The sequence below is a fragment of the Simochromis diagramma genome, unplaced genomic scaffold (genome assembly GCF_900408965.1).
Source record: "Simochromis diagramma unplaced genomic scaffold, fSimDia1.1 OVJJ01000304.1, whole genome shotgun sequence".
In the NCBI taxonomy this organism is placed as follows: domain Eukaryota; kingdom Metazoa; phylum Chordata; class Actinopteri; order Cichliformes; family Cichlidae; genus Simochromis; species Simochromis diagramma.
The window spans coordinates 11,318,489-11,340,554 of NW_024387030.1; the positions used below are offsets into that span (position 1 = coordinate 11,318,489).

At 39.4% G+C, this 22,066-nt stretch overlaps 1 protein-coding gene across 3 annotated transcripts; it reads right to left on the reverse strand.

Moving 5' to 3' along the window:
* Positions 1 to 143: 143 nt before the first annotated feature.
* si:ch211-15d5.11 (oxidation resistance protein 1) lies at positions 144 to 21,822 on the reverse strand. Of its 3 annotated transcripts, none has more exons than XM_040041723.1 (16): positions 21,555 to 21,822; positions 20,139 to 20,361; positions 18,216 to 18,412; positions 17,869 to 17,948; positions 12,894 to 13,037; positions 12,241 to 12,414; positions 10,013 to 10,144; positions 9,738 to 9,922; positions 9,287 to 9,654; positions 9,036 to 9,195; positions 7,250 to 7,433; positions 6,914 to 7,030; positions 2,582 to 2,734; positions 1,566 to 1,661; positions 1,263 to 1,336; positions 144 to 1,118 (listed from the first exon to the last, which is right to left on the reverse strand). In XM_040041723.1, the coding sequence occupies exons 2-16, from the start codon at positions 20,237 to 20,239 to the stop codon at positions 983 to 985; spliced, it is 2,301 nt and encodes a 766-aa protein (XP_039897657.1). In that variant the 5' UTR covers positions 20,240 to 20,361; positions 21,555 to 21,822; the 3' UTR covers positions 144 to 982. The 3 variants fall into 3 exon arrangements, with proteins under 3 accessions (XP_039897657.1, XP_039897659.1, XP_039897658.1); XM_040041725.1 differs by having other exon boundaries at positions 12,241 to 12,411; positions 21,555 to 21,820; XM_040041724.1 differs by lacking the exon at positions 21,555 to 21,822 and adding an exon at positions 20,462 to 21,495.
* Positions 21,823 to 22,066: the final 244 nt, after the last annotated feature.

A 22,066-nucleotide genomic window follows, 5' to 3' on the forward strand; every position in this document is an offset into this window, starting at 1 on the left:
TTGGAGCCTTTAGAGAGAAAACTCCCCCAATATTCTTCTGTAACTAGCAGTGCCGTTTGATTTTCACTTGTATAACAAAAACATTTTTTTTAAAACAAAAAGAATTGAGTTTTCTTTATAACACACACACACACACGTTTAAATTCACATTGTGCTGATTTTTATTAACGCATCTACAGTACTGTAGAGTGTAGTTAGAGTAGATTGGTCTATCAGAGTAAGATACAGCCGAATGACATAATTACATAAATCTGAAGTATTGATTTTTGCATGTTCAGAAACTACAGTGGTGAATAGTGACAAATGAGGCTGTTAAAGTCAGAAGTACAGATGATCTTCTATTCAGAAGGCTTTCTAAAAGCGGAGCTCCAAGTGTTCGGCGTTCATTTTAGCCGTCTGCGTCACCGATGAACGAAAAGCCATTAAAGTGATGATTAGTGGTTAAGGAAGGGAAGTGTTTGCGAGAGTTTGGGCTGTACACATGCAGTTCAGAAAGCATTGAAGTGGGGACATGCTTTAACTATGAAGGGAGACGTTTACACAATAAATAATGGGATATTGTGATGTTACCGATTTATATTAACAGCAAAGTGCAGTCTGAGATTTGTAACTCACTCCATTTGTAACGTAGTCCATCCAAAAATTAGGATTCAAAGAATCCAGTTCAGCTCTACAGTTCACTGTAGCACAACTTTTGTCTGCCAAACCCACAGGAATGAGTCAGCCACTAAGCAGTCCACCCTCAGAGCCCACTCTGACAGTAGGCTGTTACGGATCAGCTTTATTTCAGTTCACTTTGTTAAAATCCACAGCACTTAATCACATGGATTAATCCAGAAGTTTAAGGTTGATTGTTTTCGTTTATGGATGTTACCATGAAATGAAGGAGCTGCTGCATGTTTCCGCTCAGTGATAATTCTGTCTCGATTAAAGCCGATCAGCAGCGACGACGTGAAACAAGCTGAAACGTCGTCCAATCTCCTCAGCTGAATTTCCACACTTCTAGCTCCATGACTCGGAAGTCATCGGTTTCTGAAAGGCAGCAGTTATTAAAAGTGTAGCAGGGACTGCTACGGCCCAGGTATAGGTTCTCATCCACCCACAGACCGAAGTGACCACTGTGGAAAAAGAGGGAGACTGTGGTTAGCGAAAGGAAACCGACCCTTCTTGGCTTGGTTTGAAAATTAGAGCAATATTATTTTTTGTAAGCCACAGAAGTATAAATTATGGAAAAGTGGAAGTCGAGAAAGCTACTTAATTACCTGCCTCCACCAATAGCAAAGCAATCCAAGTCTCCCTTAATAAAAAAGGAATTCTCTCCAGTCCACTTGAAACACTGCAGAGAGACGTCAGATAATCATGATGAAACTGCAAGACAGACTCATTTCTCACATTTATAACACACGGAGTGTCTCTGTTTTACCTCCATCAATTCATTTTCCCAGGAAGCATCATTCATCACAACTCAGATCCATTCCTTCAGTCATACCATCCTGTTATTTTGCATTTTAAACGGTTTAGAATATATTTTCTACACTAAAGAAAAAAAAATCTGGATTGGTTACCTTGAAGCGAGGATGCAACATGAAGAGAAACGTTTCTCCTGTACCGTAAAACATCTCACTAGGCCTCAAAGGGTGAGAGAGGAAGGCCCCAAATATCTGATTAGAAAAAGTCATAAGAGAAAATTAAAAAACTAAAGACTAAAGATATATATTGTTTATTTGAGACAGAATAGTTCATTTTTACCAATCGATATGTTGGTAAATCGCTAGTATCGGCCAATATTTGCAGATATATTGGTATTTTCAATTCAATTTTATTTAAACAGTGCCAAATCACAACAACACGGAAGACCGTACAATAATACATACATATATATTCATTTATAGCAGCTGATGAATGATAAATTTAAAGATGAGAAGGGAGAAACACCGTTCAACCATATTATACGCGTTAATGTTTCAGAGTTGGGCATCCTGCAACCTCCGTACTGTAAATGTGTGTTTGGAACACCACAACCAGAATAACCAGCTGATCTGAGAGTTCGGCAGAGCGTGAAAAAGTAATTCAATTCAACAGTCACCTCAAGGCCTTTTATATTGTAAGGTAAAGACAGTACAATAATACAGAGCCAAGCCCGACAATCAAATATCCCCCATTAGCAAGCACTTGGTGACAGTAGGAAGGAAACCTTCGGCAGAACTAGGCTCAGGGAGGGGCGGGGCCATCTGCCATGACTGGTTGGGGGTGAAAGAAGGAAGACAGGACTGTGGAAGACAGCGAGCGATTAATAATAACTAAAGATTAAATGCAGAGAGGTGTATAAACACATAGTGAGTGAAAAGGTGAGTGAAGAAGAAACAGTGCTTCATGGGAAGCTCTCAGCAGTAATCTATGACTTGTGGCAATAAAGCAAGCACAATCATATTATCTTAACAAGTACTTATAAATACTACACATAACAAACATTAGGGAAATCTGCTGATAGTCTACTGATTTATCAGATTTTAAAATCACCAAATATCGGTCATGGAAATCCTAGACTGGTCTGGCTCTAGAGCTGACAGTACATTTTTACCTCATCGAGCGCATCCTTGATGACAATAATAACAGGCGAGTCCGTGCCGCTGAGTTTTCTGTAAAGAGACTTGAGGCTGGCGCCGTGACGCGACGTGCTGTAAGCCAGCTGCCATGTGTAGCCAACAGTCCTGGGAGGAAGCTCCTTACACAGCTGGAAACAGATGAAAGGCGGGAAGTAAAATAAATGAAACTAGAAAAATTTGCATTTCCTGCGAAAATGCAGTGTGGATGCTTAAAGCTGAAGCTGTATGCAAAAAGTAGCTGAAAAAGCTGAAAAGTTGCAGAAATTGTAAAAACTTTGCAGAAGCAAAAGAAGTTTGCTAAAATGGAATAACTTAGCAGAACTGCAATATCTTAGAGGAAACATAATACTTGGCAGAAATACAATAGCATAGCAGAATTTAGCAGAAATATTGTAACTTACCAGAAACATGATAACTTCTCAAAAATACAAGAATTTAGGAGAAATAGTATAAGATAAGAATATATTTAGCCAAAAATACTTAAACATTACAGAAACACTATGATTTAGAAAAATAGTACAACAGAGCAGAAATATTGTGATTTACCAGAGACACTGTGATGAACTATGAATATTGTAATTTTAAATTAAGACTATGTTTTAGCACAAATATTATAATTTGGCAGAAATACTATAATTTAGCAGAAATACTATATTAAGCACAAATCCTATAAAAAGCAGAAATGGTATGATTAAGCATAAATACTACATTTAGTAGAAATACTATGTTTTAGCACAAATACTATTAAAAGCAGAAATATTATAATTTAGCAGAAATACTATATTAAGCACAAATCCTATAAAAAGCAGAAATAGTATATTAAGCACAAATCTTATAAAATAGCAGAAATAGTATATTAAGCACAAATCTTATAAAATAGCAGAAATAGTATGATTTAGCACAATAGTAATAAGTTAAAAAGAAAAATTGGAAAAGCAAAATGGACAGCTGAAAAAATGCTGAACATGCTGAGGGTCCCTCAAATATCATTCTTACACTGTTTTGTTCAGAAGTGATTGGGGCATCTTCGAGTGTTAACAATTTATCATTAAAATGTGAATTTTTAGAGATATATGACATGGATGACTTGTTGACTTAGAAGCCACGAATTCCCCAATATGCAAATTTGAATACCTGGAGCCCACATACATGATTGGCTGGCTGGGAAATCGTGCAGGCCCTGATTTGTGGATTTGAATTCCTCAGCCCTCAGATATGATTAGCTGGCTTCGAAGCCATGAAGGCCCCAATATGCAAATTTGAATGCCTCAGGACACTTATATGATTGGCTGGGAAACCGTGCAGGCCCTGATTTGAAAATTTGAATGTCTAAGTCCTCACAGAGGATTGGCTGCCTGGGGACCTGGCAGAAATATATAGAAATACTATGATTAAGCATAAATACTACATTTAGTAGAAATACTATGTTTTAGCACAAATACTATAAAAAGCAGAAATACTATAATTTAGCAGAAATACTATATTAAGCACAAATCCTATAAAAAGCAGAAATACTATATTAAGCACAAATAGTATAAAAAGCAGAAATACTATAATTTAGCAGAAATACTATGTTAGGCACAAATCCTATAAAAAGAATAAATACTATAATTTAGCAGAAATACTATATTAGGCACAAATCTTATGAAAAGCAGAAATAGTATGATTTAGCAGAAATACTGTATTTAGCACAAGTACCGAAAAGTACCAGAAATACTATGATTTAGCAGAATAGTAATAACTTACAAAATTACAAATATGGAGGCATATTGAAACACAAATGCACAGAGGGACACACAAACACAGGCTCTAATCCAGTCAACCAGTCTAACTATATTCAATTTAAATCCTACAATGACATGCTGCCAAATAAGGGCAGGGTCCTCTCTCTCCCACTAAACACACACACACACACACACACACACACACACACACACACACACACACACACACACACACAGGGAGAGAGCTGCCGAATTTAAATCCACCAATCAGAGTGGCTGTTTACGTTTTCCCGCCAAAACAGGTGCACCCTTTTTACACACGCAGGACAGAGAGGCACAGGATTATTGCAGCCTATTTCTCATAGTGAAGTGACGACTGCCCTCAAACAAATGACCATAATTTCCTAACCGTAGGGGCTAGAGCGGTCATTCTTACACCGTTTTGTTCAGAAGAGATGGGGGAATCTTCCAGTGTTAACAATTTATCATTAAAATATGAATTATTAAAGATATTTGACTTCTAATGCACCATAACTGAGCAGAGCGAAGCAAAAACTGCTTTGACTTGCCCTCAAACAACGCTTTCTAACTCGAAATCTATTTGGAGTATCGATATCATTCTTTCACCGTAAGAGACAGCAGGCTTTGGTGAACAATCATGGAAACTTTCAGGTCTCTGTGGAAATCCAACAAAAAGTTATGACGAGAGAAAAAAGTGCTTCATTTCCACAGTTTGAAATCTGAAGAAATCTGAGCGAGGGACAAATTTCCTACCCTCAAACAAACGTAATTCATGGCCAAATGGTAATAGGTGAGAAAGAAATTCTTGAATTGTGAGCGTCAGGGGTGTCTGAAGATATACCGGGACAAGCCTCATGTCTTAAAGTCGCTTCGTTAAGGAGATATGACGATTCGAATATGCCTCTCATTACAGAAATCCAGCGATGATTTTGAACAAGCTCTCCATTGACTTTATATGGAGAGTTTTGAGACCTTGTGTTGGTCTGAGGAGATTTGCCAAAATTCTATAAATCCCACAACAATGATAGTGACATTTTCTGAAAGCCAGCAAAAATACCTACGTTTTGATGTATAATTTGTGGAAGTTGAGTGAAAATTGAGCAAGTAGCAAGAAGTTGTTCGGACATGAAGTGAAAATTGCAAAACCTTCAGTGACACACTGGAAGCCAAGAGCATAGCAACCATAACAACGCATGTATTTTGTGAAAAATCACAATTGTGCAACTCAAAACTTTAAGAGGCATAAAAGAAAAACGGTAAAAGACTTGAAAAAGCTGAATCATACATGAATAGCCCAATAATTTGTGAACATTTTAAAGTTTGAATGGTTTTTCTAGGCGAAAGTATGAGGAAGTAGTTAAGTTTCAAAAACAAGCAAAATTTAGCAGAATTTTGGAAGTTTTCCATTCATTTCAATGGGACAAATTAAAGGAAAAAAGTGGAATATTTTAAAAAGTATAATAGCAAAAAATAGCAAAAATCATAGCGATCATTAGCAGAAATAGCAGAATAGTATAAAATTTGAACGGTGAAAATAGCATAAAAATTGTGGAAGTAGTTAAGTGCCAAAAAGTGTACGGAAGCAACTGGAATAATAATAAAGTATAAAGAATAAAGAGAAACAGGAACTCAATAGTGTGGATGCTTAAAGCATCCACACAATGAACATTAGAAAGGGTGACATAGCAATTAAATACTGGAGATACCATCTGTGTGTGTTTTCTAGAAAATGTTAGGAAACTGGCATTTATTCATTTCTGAATAATGAACTACCTGTAATAATAATAATAATAATAACAGGCATTGAAAAAGTAATGGTATCTCTTCCGTGTCAACCCCACAAGTTTTATTCTGCTCATGTGAATGTAGCGTTTTCAGTGTGAGAATCATCCCAGTCACTCCTTCAGCATCTGCTGACTACAGGTCATTATGCACATGAACAGAAACGTCTTTCTGGGAATTCCTTAACTGCATGATTGAGCTTGCATCAAGACATTTCTTGTCAACCTTTAATTAAGCAGAAACACCACAGAATGAGTGACACTACTCTAGGACATCTATATAAGAGCAGTGTGTGAGCCAACTCAGCTTTCTTTAAATAGTCTCCTGAAGATACTTGGCCATAAAACACTAAGCAGTAAATCTAACTGTATTATACTGTCGCTTATGAGGTCAAACAGTTCTTTTCTTACATCATTTTAAATAAGGTTAGCTATTCCTCTTTCAAAGTAAGAAAACAAAAACCCACTTTACATTTATCTTATAATCTGATGAAACCCTTTAAAACTTGGGAGGCTAAAATGATTTTCAAATGCATATTTAGTTTCATCAATACTTATATTTACTTAAAAAGTCTCAAAAAGGCAAAAAGGACAGTAATTTCTGTTGTATAAAGACAAGCTGTTGTTTATCATAAGCCCGGTTTTAATTTCTTTATTATGTCTTTACTTAAACAACCTTTAACTTCTTGTGTCCCCTTGAATTCTGAAGCTAAACCTAGATGCTCTTACATCATCAGATGACTTAAAACTCACATATAAACGCTTGTTTGGTGTCACCAACCTCTCTGACGTGTGAAGCCTCCAAAATCTGGCTGTTCTCAACAATATTACTGAGTCCTTCGGGGTCTCTATCAACGACCAAGAGCGGCTTGTCTCTACTCTCCTCCATCAACACCATCTGCAAAAAGACACTTGTACATTTGAAAAAAGCTGTTTTTCTTCTAGAATATTCTAATAAAAACAAGTTTTTCTTCATCAGGAAACAAATGTTTTAACCTGCAGTGCAGGTCACAAACGTACAAACATGTTATTCTCCATTATCGGCATAAAAGTCCGACTGACCTCATCTCTCATCGTCTGCTATCCTGTGAGACCCAAACAATAATAATCCACTCACTTCCCAATCGTCCCCTGAGTGTCTCTGAAGCAGCTTGTCCTCATCCTCCTCTTCCTCCTCCTCCTCGTCTTCAATGAGTACGAATTCCTCATCATCACGGTCTCCCTCCCCGTCCTCCTTTCCTCCCTCAAGCATACACAAGTCTGGTCGGCAGTGTTTTAAGTAGGCGTACAGCTCGTCGGAGCTACAGCAGGGAGGAGAAGGCACTCGCTCAGAAATGTTGAATCGACAAACAACACGACAGCTGCACCAACACAGTGAGAGCGTGGCACCCGGGTGTGGTTTTCTGCTCAGCTGCAGGCGGAGAGGTGGGGAACGCTGGTTCAGCTTGTTTATGTGGCTTTCAATTATCCTTTTACTGCCGCAGATTTTCTGGTTGCATTGTTTTCCTGAGATTCAGCTTTCTCAGAACGGAGTCAGTGCTTCGGTGAGGATCGCTCAGTTAAAGAGTCACTGTTTGGACTGCATGGATGTTACATTTGAATAGCCGTGTGAGAAGTATTCACAATCATTTACTTGAAAGTAGTGATGCCAGAGCATGTAAGAAAATCAGAAAGAAAAACAGCAGTAGGGTCGAATTTAGTGTTGTTACATTGTTTCTATTATTACTGCATCACTATTACTGATGCTGGCTTACGCACAGCTAATTGGAACTACTTCATACTATAGATGAGAAGGATAAATGTAGCTGTGAAACAAAAACACTAGAATTTATGAAATGTTATAGATTAGAAATCTAGAGTTGACTAAAACCATTATACAGATTCAGGTACTGGCACCGAGTCTGACCAACATCGTTTTATTATTGGATGCCACAGTGGCCCTTATTATGCACACACAAGCTGACAGACTGACTCTATTTTTCTGAAGACAAAGTAATGTTTATGTGTCCATTGTTCGCTGAGTGGCAAAAGATAAGCGTGCCAAGTAAGCATTTAACGAAGTGACCCTTGTTAGCACGAGTACAGTGCTGGAAAAAAGCACTTTTGTCACACTTACATGTTTCATTTCATCAAACAAATTTAAATATTAGGGGTTCTTCTGACCTCCTAAATAAGCCTCAAATGCACTCTCTGAGTAAATTTGGTATGCTGGCCCCTCCTGGGAAAGTTCACCACTGTTCCAAGATTTCTCAGTCTGTCCATAATGATTCTTGCTGGAGTCTCAATGACTTGGCGTTTTTAGATTGCCCCATAATATGATGCTTTTGAGGTCTATTAGCCCACTTCAACTTTGCCACACAGGTTCTATTTAAGTGATTTCTTTATTCAACAGGTCTAGTAGCAATGAACAAGTGGAGGGCTTTACTTTTCACACAGGGTGTTCACAGCACTGTAGATGGATGACAACATAGCCAGTTAAAATAGTTGGCATGTCCTCTCTAGCTCAGAAGATTTTATATTATGTTAATAAAAGTTGATCAGTGCTTTATCGGTATCTGGAAATATGACGTTGATACCTGAAATTGATGGACAAGACTGTGGGAGCCGGAGAATTTGCTAAAGCAGAAAGACGAGGACTTGTGTAACAGAATGACGACAGGGTGGAATATTTAAATACTTTAGTTCTCTGGCTGAATGTGCTCGTCTGAGTAACCTGGATTATAGAGCACAGCGGCGTGGGCTCGAGATTTAACCAAGAGCTTTCATTATAAAGTGCAGTTGTAAAGGTTAGGAGTCTTTAAAAGCTCTCCTGATTTGCATGACAAGAAATGCAGTGATTATTTTAAGTCTGATGGAGTTTTTCTTTAAATCTTTGATACTTTTCTTAGAAGCGCTTTGGTTACCTTTCCTGTGACAGTGCAAGCCAGGTATCCCTTTTAGGTAAGGCTTTGGCTGGTCCGAGGTGAAGACCTCCGACACCCTTTTTCTTTCCTGCCGATGGCTGAACCCGCAGCCTCACGAACATCAGACCCCCAGGACTGCTCGCTGATGACCTCTTAGGTGCTGTGAAGGAAACAAAGAGCAACGATGGCCTCATGTCAAAGGAATAACACATCTAACACATCCGCCAGACAGACATAATTCACATTCAGACCTGCAGTTTGATTTTTTACAGAGGTCTTCTCCATTTCTTCAGATTGCAGTTGGTCCATGTTCACTTTGCTCGCCACCTCTTGACTTCCACAGCAGAAGGTGGCAGCACTGCTCAGGACAGCCAGGCTGCCGACCGATGCTTCAGTCAGCACCTCCAGAGGGCTGCTATCCAGCTCCTGTTCAGCTTCAGCCATGTCCTTGCTCTCTGCCTCCTCATCTTCAGAAACCTCCTTGGTCGGGCTCAGAGCCAGTTTGGATAAATCAGCTGGAGCAGCAGACACCAGAGGTGGGCACGACTCCCCCTTGTGATTCAACTGACCTTGTTTTTTGGCCATTTTCAGCTTCTGGAAAAGTTTTTTCCCTTTTCTCCTGAAAAAAGTGAAAAAAAAGTGGTTATACTGGCATTTCATGTAATCCGATATCCACGTGCTTAACTATGCATCCCTGCTGACCTCTGCTGAGAGGTGTTGAAGTGAACATGTGAGATATCAGAGAAGAAGGAGACAGATGCCAGATTGTCAACAGAGTATGACAGAAGGTACTCCTCGCAGCCATGCTCCTTCACCAGAGGATGTGTCTTACACGGATCAAAGAAGAATTTATTAGAAGTCACCAGCAGGATGCCTGAAACACAACCCTGACAAAGAGAGACAGAAAATGCTAACGTTAACTTACAAACGTCCAAAAAAAAAAAAACCAACCTTCTCAACCTGTTCTTCAGACTCACCTTACGATCAGTGATGTAGCGGCAGATCAGTTTGAGATATGGCATGGGCTCTGGTCCCTCCCCCTCACAGCACTCTGGTGGCAGAGCCAATAAGCAGAGCTGCCCATCAGGCATCGGTACTGCCTCCACATCCTGTCGGGATCGCAGGTAACAACAAAATACAGCGTTTAATAGAGAGTAAAAGGACTTTTAGTCAACAAGCTTTTTGGCTTTAGTCAATGTAAATGTTTGACCTGTTTCTGTTTTTAAGGTCTTAAACTGAAGATAACATCAAAAGCATTTTATATCTGTATCAGTGCATCATTTGTCAGATGTTGCTGTTTGTTCACTGCCCACATCACTTTTCCAGCCTGTTCTCAGAGCTGTGATGTTTTTGCTGCTCGTTTCCACAGTAACAGTCATTTGATTCATTTTACAGCCTTCTGGCCTCATGTTTTTCTCACCACGGCTAATAACCGTTTATTAGCCCCATAATGAAATCTTCTTGTTTTTTTTCATTACAATCATAATCTTCTTCAGCTTCTTTATTATTAATCCATCGTTTTTCACGTTGACTTGGCTGTGGATCACCTTGTCATATTCAGCTTTAGTCAGGTCTTAAGCAAAAGCACCAATATCTGAGTTTATAAATATTTTTATTAATAACAGATCTGCAATAAAAATCTGACTCTCAAAAAAAAGCTCAAAAGGTTAGCACGAAAATGCACCCTGGGTATCAAAATGTCACTTGGAAATGTCAAAATATTAAATATGAGTGAATATTTTCATGCATATAAATATAAAAAGGATGGGCATCACATTAATTAATTAATGCCATGAACAAACATATCTAACACATACTTTGGGTGCTGAGGATATTTACAATGGTTTTTTTTTTTGATGATTCGGTTTTTATTTAGATTTTTTTCACATGTGTTTTTTATATATTGAAGTACAATTGTAAGCATTTCATAAGTTTTAAATTCTTATATTGCCAAATAAATCTAATTTATGAGAGACTCAGTATTTAAAATGTTGAGCCTTCTTCTTATTAACTCTCTGTGGCACGCAGAATATCAGCTTCTGGGTGAAAGCCTGATTGACGGGGATCTATTTAAGCATTATCAGCTCCAACATGCTAGAAAATGAACAGATTTAAACAGAATTGTCCCTGAATTGTTGGAAGAGAATGTTTTTTTCCAGTATGGTGCCACGGGGGAAAAAAAAACAAACATTTGGGTGTTTTGTTAAAATAAAACTCCACAGGGAACGTTTCGACTTGGAGTTCAAGGGATTATGTGATGTTATGACCAGACAATGATTAACCCTGAGATGATCCTGAGGACATTTTGTGCCATTCCATTTCGTTATTTTCATGCTATTTTGGCTGTTCTGAATGAATATAGCTCATATCTATCATTACTTTACGATATTATTTTCTGTAAATTTAAGAATTGTTGTCTCAGTTTCTTAAAATGGCTGAGCTATGCAAAAAAAATGCCACATTTTATCCAAAGGACAACTATATTTTTAAAAGACTGAGTCATTTAAAGTGGAAAACAATATTACTATATAATATTTTTACAGCAGTTTTGGGGAAGATGGCGTTTTCTGTCCTTAGAGTAGAGAGAGTCAGGATTTTTAAGGATCCTCTAAGGGTTAAATACAAATTACATCAAGAGAAGCTGTTATGGTTCAAAACAGCCACTTATTTTTTTGTAAGCATTTACTGCATTTCCCTCTGCAGCTACCCTGGCCAAATGTTTACACAATACAACATGTTCTGCTGCAGGGGACAGTTAAATGCCTCACAAACCAACCAAATAAATTATACGTCATACAGAGTCCCATATTATGGTGCCATGATACTATCCCTGATTCAAACACTGATGCATCAGTTTTAAATAGAAAATGTTTATGAGCCCACTCATTTATTATGGCTTTGTAACCTGATAACAGGCAGAACTGGAAACTGAAGTGGATTCCAAAGTCTAGACCCAGACACATGTTTCTGAACGATGCTACAAAGTCTTTATTATAATCTTATATACAAAGTAACTATGATCTCCAGCTATGAAAATATCAAATAGCAAAGTATATCTGTATAAACCATAAAGAAGCATAAAAGTGGGCTTTCTTTTACCACTTACTTTCACTTCAGTCACATTTTTTAAAAACAACAAAACTGCAAAATCAGTACTCTCGGGATTGCACCACATGCTATTATTATCAGTTGTATTTCTGCTTACCAGTAGTTTGTCGTATTCTGCTTCTGGTGACGGGGACTGAGGCTGAGCAGCGAGTGGATTCAAAGGGTCTTGATCTACTTCCGCTTCTGGTCTCTCCTTAGTATCGGAATCCAGTTCTGGATGCGACGATCCTTCTCCAGGAGAAGTGTTTTTTCCTTTTGGGACGACCAGCTGCTTAAGAGAAAATGCCATTGTAAGAATAGCTGTGACACTCACGTGGGCACACCGTGTAACACTGGAAGAGAACAGAGCAGTTCCTCTTTCTACAGCCCCGCATTTTCCTACTTCTTTGTTTGTAGTGACATCTAGGCTCCATATAGGGCTCTGGATGTGAGGTTGGGCACTTTGTTTTACAGCCACAATATACCAATTTAAAGCATTAATGTGACAACACTTAAAGAAATTATGACTTTGAGCCTGTTCTTTCTCATAAACATAAGTTCTGGTTGGGTAGTGATGCATACATGGGTTTAAGGTGGAGCAAAAAAAACAAAACAAAACACTTTCACAGGCAGGCAAGAGGGAGGCACTGCTTTGCATTTCAAATCAGCTGCAGCAGGTGTGTCATTCTGATGTGTGTACACGCTTAACAGGCGCACTAAATATGTGAGTCAAATGTCAGCAACTATCGTGTGCTTACAGTTGACACTTACCTCTCTGGCGATGAGGGTAGCAGACGACGAGGACGGTTTAGTTCCTGTAAGGGTGGACTGGTGACCCATGTCGCTCTCCTCCGTTGAGGATGCATTACTGTTAAACTTAGATGAGACGCTGAACACACCATCCCGAGGAAGACCCTGTGTGGGGAGAAACACAAACACAAGAAAGTCTCCGTCAGTAAATTGAAATGTGATTACACGACACAAGGAGAGGTCATATTTTAATAATGAAAGATATAAATGGGCCTGTTTTGGATTTGCCTAGTACACTACCGGGACCAAATAAAATATATAATCGTTCTGCATTTTTTTTATTTGATTGTTTGTGTGCAGCAAAAGCCATTCGGTTCCTTATCAGAGAGTTGGTTTAATATAAATACAGCCTCCTTAAATGCACATGAGGACATCATTTGTTATGGAGCCCTCTGTGCGCTTCCAGTTTAAACAAGTTCAAACATCAGTGAATCGGATTGAATTTCCAATAAACCTGTGGACTCTCTCTCTCTCACACACACACACACACACACACACATAGACACAAACACGTAAGATCATCAATTTGAAACTGTGGGAGTAAAGCATAACGACTGTCATCGGCTGACAGATGGATCCATCGACCTAAATTTTATTAGTGGCGCCTGACATATTATGTAACCGTGGAAAATCACAGTGCTCTCGTGTGGGCGTGGGCTTTTAGCCGCGTCTTAGGACATGGACATGTACGCATTAGTGCCGGCTAACGCACAATAATTTGGCGAGTTGCAGCAAACATCTCATTAATACACAATACCTTAGTTTGACAACTAAGTGTACACATAAGTGCTGTGAGTACAGTGCATATTAGATGCAGTGGAGAAAACAGCGAACGCACCCAGATTTCAATGTATATCAATCGGTCTTTATTCCGGAAACTTGGCCCGTGGAGACGAAAAAACTCATAAAAACACAAGAAACAAAATTAAAAACAAACAAAATACACCCCAAATCGCCCTCCCACAAACAGCCAACTACATCTGTGTCTCATCAACAAAGACGGATAACGTATGTGGTTTCAAACCTCATATCCATTGAGCCCACATTCTCATTCTCAGAGGTGTTGAGCCTCTAAATAAACTTACACATGAGACTTCTAAATAAAGCTTCAATTGTACTGACTCCAGCCGTTACAAACATCTCACTTGCACCGAGCCACCTCGGTTTCTTCAATAATAACCTCAGAGTGTCATTATGAGCTACCTGAAGTTGAAGCGTGCTTTCCTGTAGTTCTCCATGTGCCGTTTACAGAGGTGAACAATATGCTGTAATTAGAGAGATCTTCGCAGTATCTTTACACACATTTCATGCATATGTAATCTGGCATTGCCTATAAACATAATCATCACCTGCCATTTAATCTGTAATAACATGTCCCAGATCTTTTTCCTTATTATCTGCAATGCTAAACGCCTGTCCTCAACTTCTTTGACATACATCAACATAAAGATTTAAAAGAGCTGGAGACTAAATCTCTCCTTGTCCAACTCCATTGTTCGCCGCTAATAAAGCTGAAACACTGTCTCCTGACTTTACTCGAAGCCGCTGGTTGGCATGAGAATAAGCCACAACCGTCACGATGTATTTGGGTAACCTTTTTGAAAACAGAGAAGTCAGCCTAACACTGGCATATTTATGACGCTTGACAAAAATGATCATAACCTTCATGCTTTATTACCTGGTAGCTCAGGTATAGTATGTGCCCTAATGACCATGAAGTCAGTGCTTCCAGTATTATCCACCTTCTACAGCTCACTAGGAAAACAATTAAATAAGGTGCTATAATGCTTCTGTCATTATGCAACAATGTTATTTGTTCCAGAAATCCCTTCGACTGTATTTTGGAGCGATATCCTGCAGTTACTACAAACTCTCACCTCTTTCCAGAAACCTGTCATATTGTTACATAGTAGCTTCTCCTCCAGCAGATCAGCTTTTTTTTTTTTTTTACAAATATGGACTGCATATTTATACTTAGCATTAGTGAGCTTCTTATCCTCAAACACGGACACCTGTCTGGGTACATCAGCTAAAACCCATTTATGAGCTTCAGCATGATACTCTGCTACATATTTATTCCAATCAGATGTTACGTATGTCATTTTTATGTTTGCAGTCGGGCTTACTGTCTTCATGTAAAGCACTTCTATAAAGAAATGTCAGTGTTTAATGAGATCTTTAATGTAAAGTACACATTTCTTATCCATATTCTTACTGATCCCGTTTCTATATCTGGGAAAATGTATCATTAACAAAAAAAAAAAAAGAATGAAGTACCCATAAATGCAGCTATTTAATAAACTAAGCCTGCTTTTTAGAAAAGCCCAGATTTGGATAAAAGTTTCAAGGCTCAGTGTTAAAGGAATGTCTAATCACATGGACGCTAAGACACCGATCAAACTGTCAAAGGTTTTATTGTGTGAGTGTAAAATATGTGTTGATATGGGATTATAGGTACAGGTAGATGTGGTGTATGCGGCACTAAATCAGGTGACGAGTACACTACAGCACTTTTTAATCTGTGTTAAAGATACACTTCTATGAAAAGGCCACTCCTAGAGTGACACCTATATGTGGAGAGCTTGTGTGTCCATTGTGAGTTTATGTAAGTTGTTAATAAGTGTTCAGAGGACTGGTCAGATCTTAGAACTAGCAGGTCTGAATTACAGTGGGGCAAAAAAGTATTTAGTCAGCCACCGATTGTGCAAGTTCCCCCACTTAAAATGATGACAGAGGTCAGTAATTTGCACCAGAGGTACACTTCAACTGTGAGAGACAGAATGTGAAAAAAAATCCATGAATTCACATGGTAGGATTTGTAAAGAATTTATTCGTAAATTAGGGTGGAAAATAAGTATTTGGTCACCTCAAACAAGGAAAATCTCTGGCTCTCACAGACCTGTAACGTCTTCTGTAAGAAGCTTTTCTGTCCCCCACTCGTTACCTGTATGAATGGCACCTGTTTGAACTCATCATCTGTATAAAAGACACCTGTCCACAGCCTCAAACAGTCAGACTCCAAACTCCGCCATGGCCAAGACCAAAGAGCTTTCGAAGGACACCAGGAAAAGTATTGTAGACCTGCACCAGACTGGGAAGAGTGAATCTACAATAGGCAAGCAGCTTGGTGTGAAAAAATCAACTGTGGGAGCAATCATCAGAAAATGGAAGACATACAAGACCACTGATAATCTCCCTCGATCTGGGGCTCCACGCAAGATCTCATCCCGTGGGGTCAAAATGATCATGAGAACGGTGAGCAAAGATCCCAGAACCACACGGGGGGACCTGGTGAATGACCTGCAGAGAGCTGGGACCAAAGTAACAAAGGTCACCATCAGTAACACACTACAACGGCAGGGAATCAAATCCCGCAGTGCCAGACGTGTTCCGCTGCTGAAGCCAGTGCATGTCCAGGCCCGTCTGAAGTTTGCCAGAGAGCACATGGATGATACAGCAGAGGATTGGGAGAATGTCATGTGGTCAGATGAAACCAAAGTAGAACTTTTTGGTATAAACTCAACTCGTCGTGTTTGGAGGAAGAAGAATACTGAGTTGCATCCCAAGAACACCATACCTACTGTGAAGCATGGGGGTGGAAACATCATGCTATGGGGCTGTTTTTCTGCCAAGGGGACAGGACGACTGATCCGTGTTAAGGACAGAATGAATGGGGCCATGTATCGTGAGATTTTGAGCCAAAACCTCCTTCCATCAGTGAGAACTTTGAAGATGAAACGAGGCTGGGTCTTCCAACATGACAATGATCCAAAACACACCGCCCGGGCAACAAAGGAGTGGCTCCGTAAGAAGCATTTGAAAGTCCTGGAGTGGCCTAGCCAGTCTCCAGACCTCAACCCCATAGAAAATCTGTGGCGGGAGTTGAAAGTCCGTGTTGCTCGGCGACAGCCCCAAAACATCACTGCTCTCGAGAAGATCTGCATGGAGGAATCGGCCAAAATACCAGCTACTGTGTGTGCAAGCCTGGTAAAGACCTATAGTAAATGTTTGACCTCTGTTATTGCCAACAAAGGTTATGTTACAAAGTATTGAGTTGTATTTTTGTTATTGACCAAATACTTATTTTCCACCCTGATTTACGAATAAATTCTTTACAAATCCTACCATGTGGATTCATGGATTTTTTTTTTCACATTCTGTCTCTCACAGTTGAAGTGTACCTCTGGTGCAAATTACTGACCTCTGTCATCATTTTAAGTGGGGGAACTTGCACAATCGGTGGCTGACTAAATACTTTTTTGCCCCACTGTAGCTCCTTCACTTGGTTTATCACCCCTGATAATACATGTTTAGTCTTTTAGCCATCTACACATTAAATAGAATACAATTCAACTCTCTCCCAGTGTGATTTCAATTACCAAAAAAAGAAAACTACACTATATCGAAGCATAACAGCATTTAAAATAAATACAGAGCAAATTTAATTTCAATGAAAAAAAAGGAAAGGATTAAAAGTGGGAGAAGGCAGAGGGAGGACAGACAAACAAATCTTCTCATCTTTTACCTCATTGCTACATGCTTTGTCATTCAATTTTAAAATCCAAGCTGACAGACCTTAGAATGAACATCTGAGAATGCAATCCTCCTGTATTTGTTGCAGAAGCTCTTAAACAGACTCTCTTTGCCCATGGTGTCTGACAACAGCTGAGCGATTTCTGATTCTCAATCAAAGAATCTGACTCTCAACTCATCGCTGAACCTTGGACAATCTTTATCAAATTCTCTGAAGACCATAAATTATGAAACCAATTACTACCCTCAAGCTGCTAACTCTGGGACACCCAATGATATAAAGTTACATAAATCAGCCAATAAATCCATAAATTCCAAATTTTCTCTTCCATATTCCCACAGCTGCGTGCCTCACCACCCACAAAAGGTCAAATAAAGTTTAAAAGAAAACCATGTGACTCACCCTGCTGCTTGGGCCGTCACCTGACGATCCACCCACTTGCTCGTTTGTCACTACAGTATTGTTCAGATCCCATGAAGTCCCTGTGTGGAAAAAAAACACACATTTCTGCTATGCCATTCTGGTATGATAAAGCACTCTGAGCAGCAGCAGAAGTATGAGGAAGCAGCTTAATATCACAGTTACTACAAGTCTGCTTGAATACTAGTTTAAGTAATGAACATGAACCAGCCAGCAGGCTCTACATGTCAGTTATAAAATGCTAATTCAAGCTGCAGTTCTTCCAGCAGCGCTTTGCTTCTACATGATGCAAACAGCCTGCCTGAGGATATCGAACACTGCAGGAGTACCTGCGAGGTAGTACTGCCGCAGCTTAGGGTTTCTGATGTGCGGGATGTGGTTGAGGGGTCGACACACAATTGTCTGGTGCTGGAGCTGGCTGCTGGTTGTAGCCTCCTGCAACACTCGGCCCGATGGTTGTGTCTCCCAGGGCCGTTTTGCAAACTGTGGAGGCTGAGAGACACCAGCAGGCAGCTTGGATCCCAACCTGAGGCACAGAGAATCAAAAACAGATTTAATGCCTTTATATTAAAGCTCTGCAATGTTTAACAAGGCTCTATACTAACACGCCAATAATCCAACTAATATTTGGTTAAATGTAACTTGACCAAACATTTTAGTAGCTGCCAAGAAAGTTTTTGCATAATTCTGGGGGGATCTTTGACCACTCTTCTTGGATGAATCGGTAGGATTAACTTAAATTTGTTGGTTTCCTGGAACAGATTCAGCTTTTAAGTATACTGCACAAATTTTCAGTAGGATTGCGGTCTGAGCATTGGGAAAGAAATTACGGAAGGTTAATGTTAGCCTACTTTAGCTATTCCAAAACCTGTTTTGATGTTTGGGATCACTGACCTGCCGGTACACCCAGTTGTGTCCAAGTTTTAACTGTCTAACTGTTGATTTGAGGAGAAGGTGAAGAATTTGGAAGTAGTCCTCTTCCTTCATTATTTCATCCACTTTGTACAGTGTACTCGTACCACTGGCATCAAAACACCCCCAGAGCATGATGCTACCACCACCATGCTTACAACTGGTACAGTGTTCTTAGTTTTGAAAGCCTCACCTTTACTCCTCCAAACATGCCTCTTGCCATTGTGGCCACAAAGCTTAATCTTTGTCTTGTCTGACCATAAAACTTTCCTCCACTGTGGACAATGACACTGATATTCCAGCAGTTTCTAGTTCATCGCAGGCTTAATCCTTAATTGGTTCCTGTGTAGTTCCTGAACATCCTAACCAAAGTCAATTTAGGCAACAATTTAGTATTCTTCCAGACTTTGGAAAAAGTGGTGACATATCTGAATAACATCTACTTATGCACAATTGTTTGAAATGATGATCGTGAAATCTGCAGTTGTTTAGAACTCTGCTTTCTAGATCTTCACTGAGTTCCTTGGACTTCCCACTGGTCTGAGCCTGTCAAACAAATCTTTTTTTTATTGCTAACAAAGAGAAACTACCAGGTTTAGTCAATCATGATCACCAAGGAGAAGTTAATAGGCCTTGGCCTTCAAGTTTAATAACACTTTAGAACTTTCAGCACCACTTATTGAAAAGTGGATGTGTATAGTTGAATCTTTATGTTTACTTTTGACCCTGTCTGGATTAGAGAATCCAAAATAACTTCAACCTTGTGACCCAATTCTGGCATTTTAAAGTAATTTAAGAAGTGTTATGTCCAATTATTCCATCCTGGAAAAAAGAACCGTTCTAGATATAGTTAAAAGTCAAAAATTACCATGACATTAATGCCCATAATGGGTGGATGTAAACTTCCAACCACAAATGCATGTAACCATTGGCCGAGAATGAATATTAACACTCAAATATAAATTATATTTTAAGGTGGACTTTCCCTTTAACAGCAGGGATTCAAAGATTGTGTTGTTTAGAGTATCTGAAGTGTGAATAACAGACTACAGCAGCGTTCACAGCCAGAGCCCAGTTATTTATAGGGGAGTAGGAGTTGTCTTTGCAATGGCTAGAGAAGAGACTGAAAGAGTTCTTGGCAAGATGCTATGGCTCTCACCCACATGATGTGACTGAGCGTGGAGTTGTTGGAAATTTGCATTTTGGGATTCTGTTTAGTAGTCAGGCATCACACACAAGGACTAAATTGTAGCTTACTCAAGCTAATATCAGTCAAACATATCACAGACATGCTTTCTTCTTTGCTTTCTTTCCAGTAATCCAAGTATTAGAGGCCTGACCTGGTCTTCACATTGCCGAAGTAGCTAGTTCTCGCCTTGTCTCTCTGGGGCTCACGGTCCATGGCTCCTAAAGTCCCAGCCCTCCTCACAGACTGAGCCATTTTCTGTTTTTCTTTAGTCTGTTGCTGGCAGCAGTGGCAGATGCAGAGGGACGAGTGGCTCAGCTGGCATCCTTCCTCCTCCTTTTATTCCCCATGCCTACCTCCTGCCCCAGTTATGGCACCTACACAAGACAGCAATAAAGTCAGAAAATGTGGAGGGATTTTACAAGCATCCACCTAATTATGAAAGAGAGATGAGTGAAGCAAAAGCCTACACTTTACCCTAGAAAGAAGTGAGATACACATTAACAGGGTTAATCCAAGCAGGAGAAATGTTTGGCACACTCTTAAATAGGTTGCAGCCTGATCAAAATGATAAGACCTGGGAAGAAAAGAGCCATTTAAATCTTCAAATCAAACAAGCAGAGCACAAACTTATATGATGCCTCATCAACGGCCAGTCACATGCTACTATAGCCCTGTTATAGGTCAACTATCACAATAGAAAGAAAGCAACAAGATAAGCATTGAATCTAAAAAAGGTTTACTTTTTACGCAGTCGGAACAGTGGGATATTGCAGGAAAACAATATTACAACATATTGCAACACTGAACTGTATTAATGTTTTCCTTCACCACCGTCTTTTTGCTCAGAGAGATCTATAAAGTAAGGTTACACACACTATCTGACTTATTAACCCTCTATCCTCTCCCAGTGGCATACTATGAGATAATAAAGGGTGAGAATACTCAAGGGAATTAAGACAGATTTCCAGTTCAATAAAAATATCCATCAAAATACGTGCTTACAGTCAATGGGAACTATAGTGATCAAAGATTGCTGACCAGCTTACCGTTTTGTTTTGCATTTCTGTAACTATGTAAAACAGGATATTGTTATGCAGGAATGTCCTTATAGATGGATCAGATAATGTATGTGCTGGCTTTTTAGCTGGGGAAGGCGCTACTTAGGCACTACTTAAAACTATGTTCACGTCGTAATATATGCACCATTGTAGCTACAGCCTAATTCCTGCATTTCATGTGGCATCCCAAAGCTCACATCCCTGAGCGATTAGTTATTTGTTATATCTGAATTAGCGGCAACAGCAGTGTTAGCTAGCTTAGCTTTGTACTGCATACTTTAGGAACATTACACGATCATAGGTTAAAAAAACGATAATAACATGCTTCATGTAAATGTATAAGGTGTCATTATCAGCGTGGAGGAAGTAAGCATTTGAGACGACATCACAGAATCATCAAGACAACAGCTATGGCAAAAATATATATATTTATATACATTAGCGGCAGATTTGGGGGAGATGGGGGATTTATAGGAGCAGCAGGTTAACCGAGTGTTGTCTTCACTGACCTGTGTCTAGCCCAGGGATGGAGACGGGTGGCGGTCATATGAGCGCGTCTTCATATTGCAGTGTTATGATATCACTGCAGACAACAGTAACAAGTTCCGCCCTGTTCCCGGCGTCGCGCCGATTCACAGCTACCTGTCAAGATTGTTCCTCCACCATCGGCAGGCAACGGCGAAGGCGGAAGTATGTAGCAGGGAAACATCTTGTCTTTTCACCGCATCTTTTCTCATTGCTTCTGAGACAGGATACAGCCGACGTTTTGGGACACAGCTACAGAGGACTAGTTTGTCCAAAGAACCCTTACTATAAACGTCAGAGAATACAATACTACGCATGTATTTAGATATAAATACAGGCATATGCATTTCTTAAAGAATATTATAATCAAAGAGTACTCTTTCCTAAAAAAAAACAAATATTATAAAAGATTACTGTTTCCCTGAAATAAAGTAGGGAAATACAGTATGCGACAACAAAACAGCAATAAAAGACAAAATATTTCCTACTTACCTGC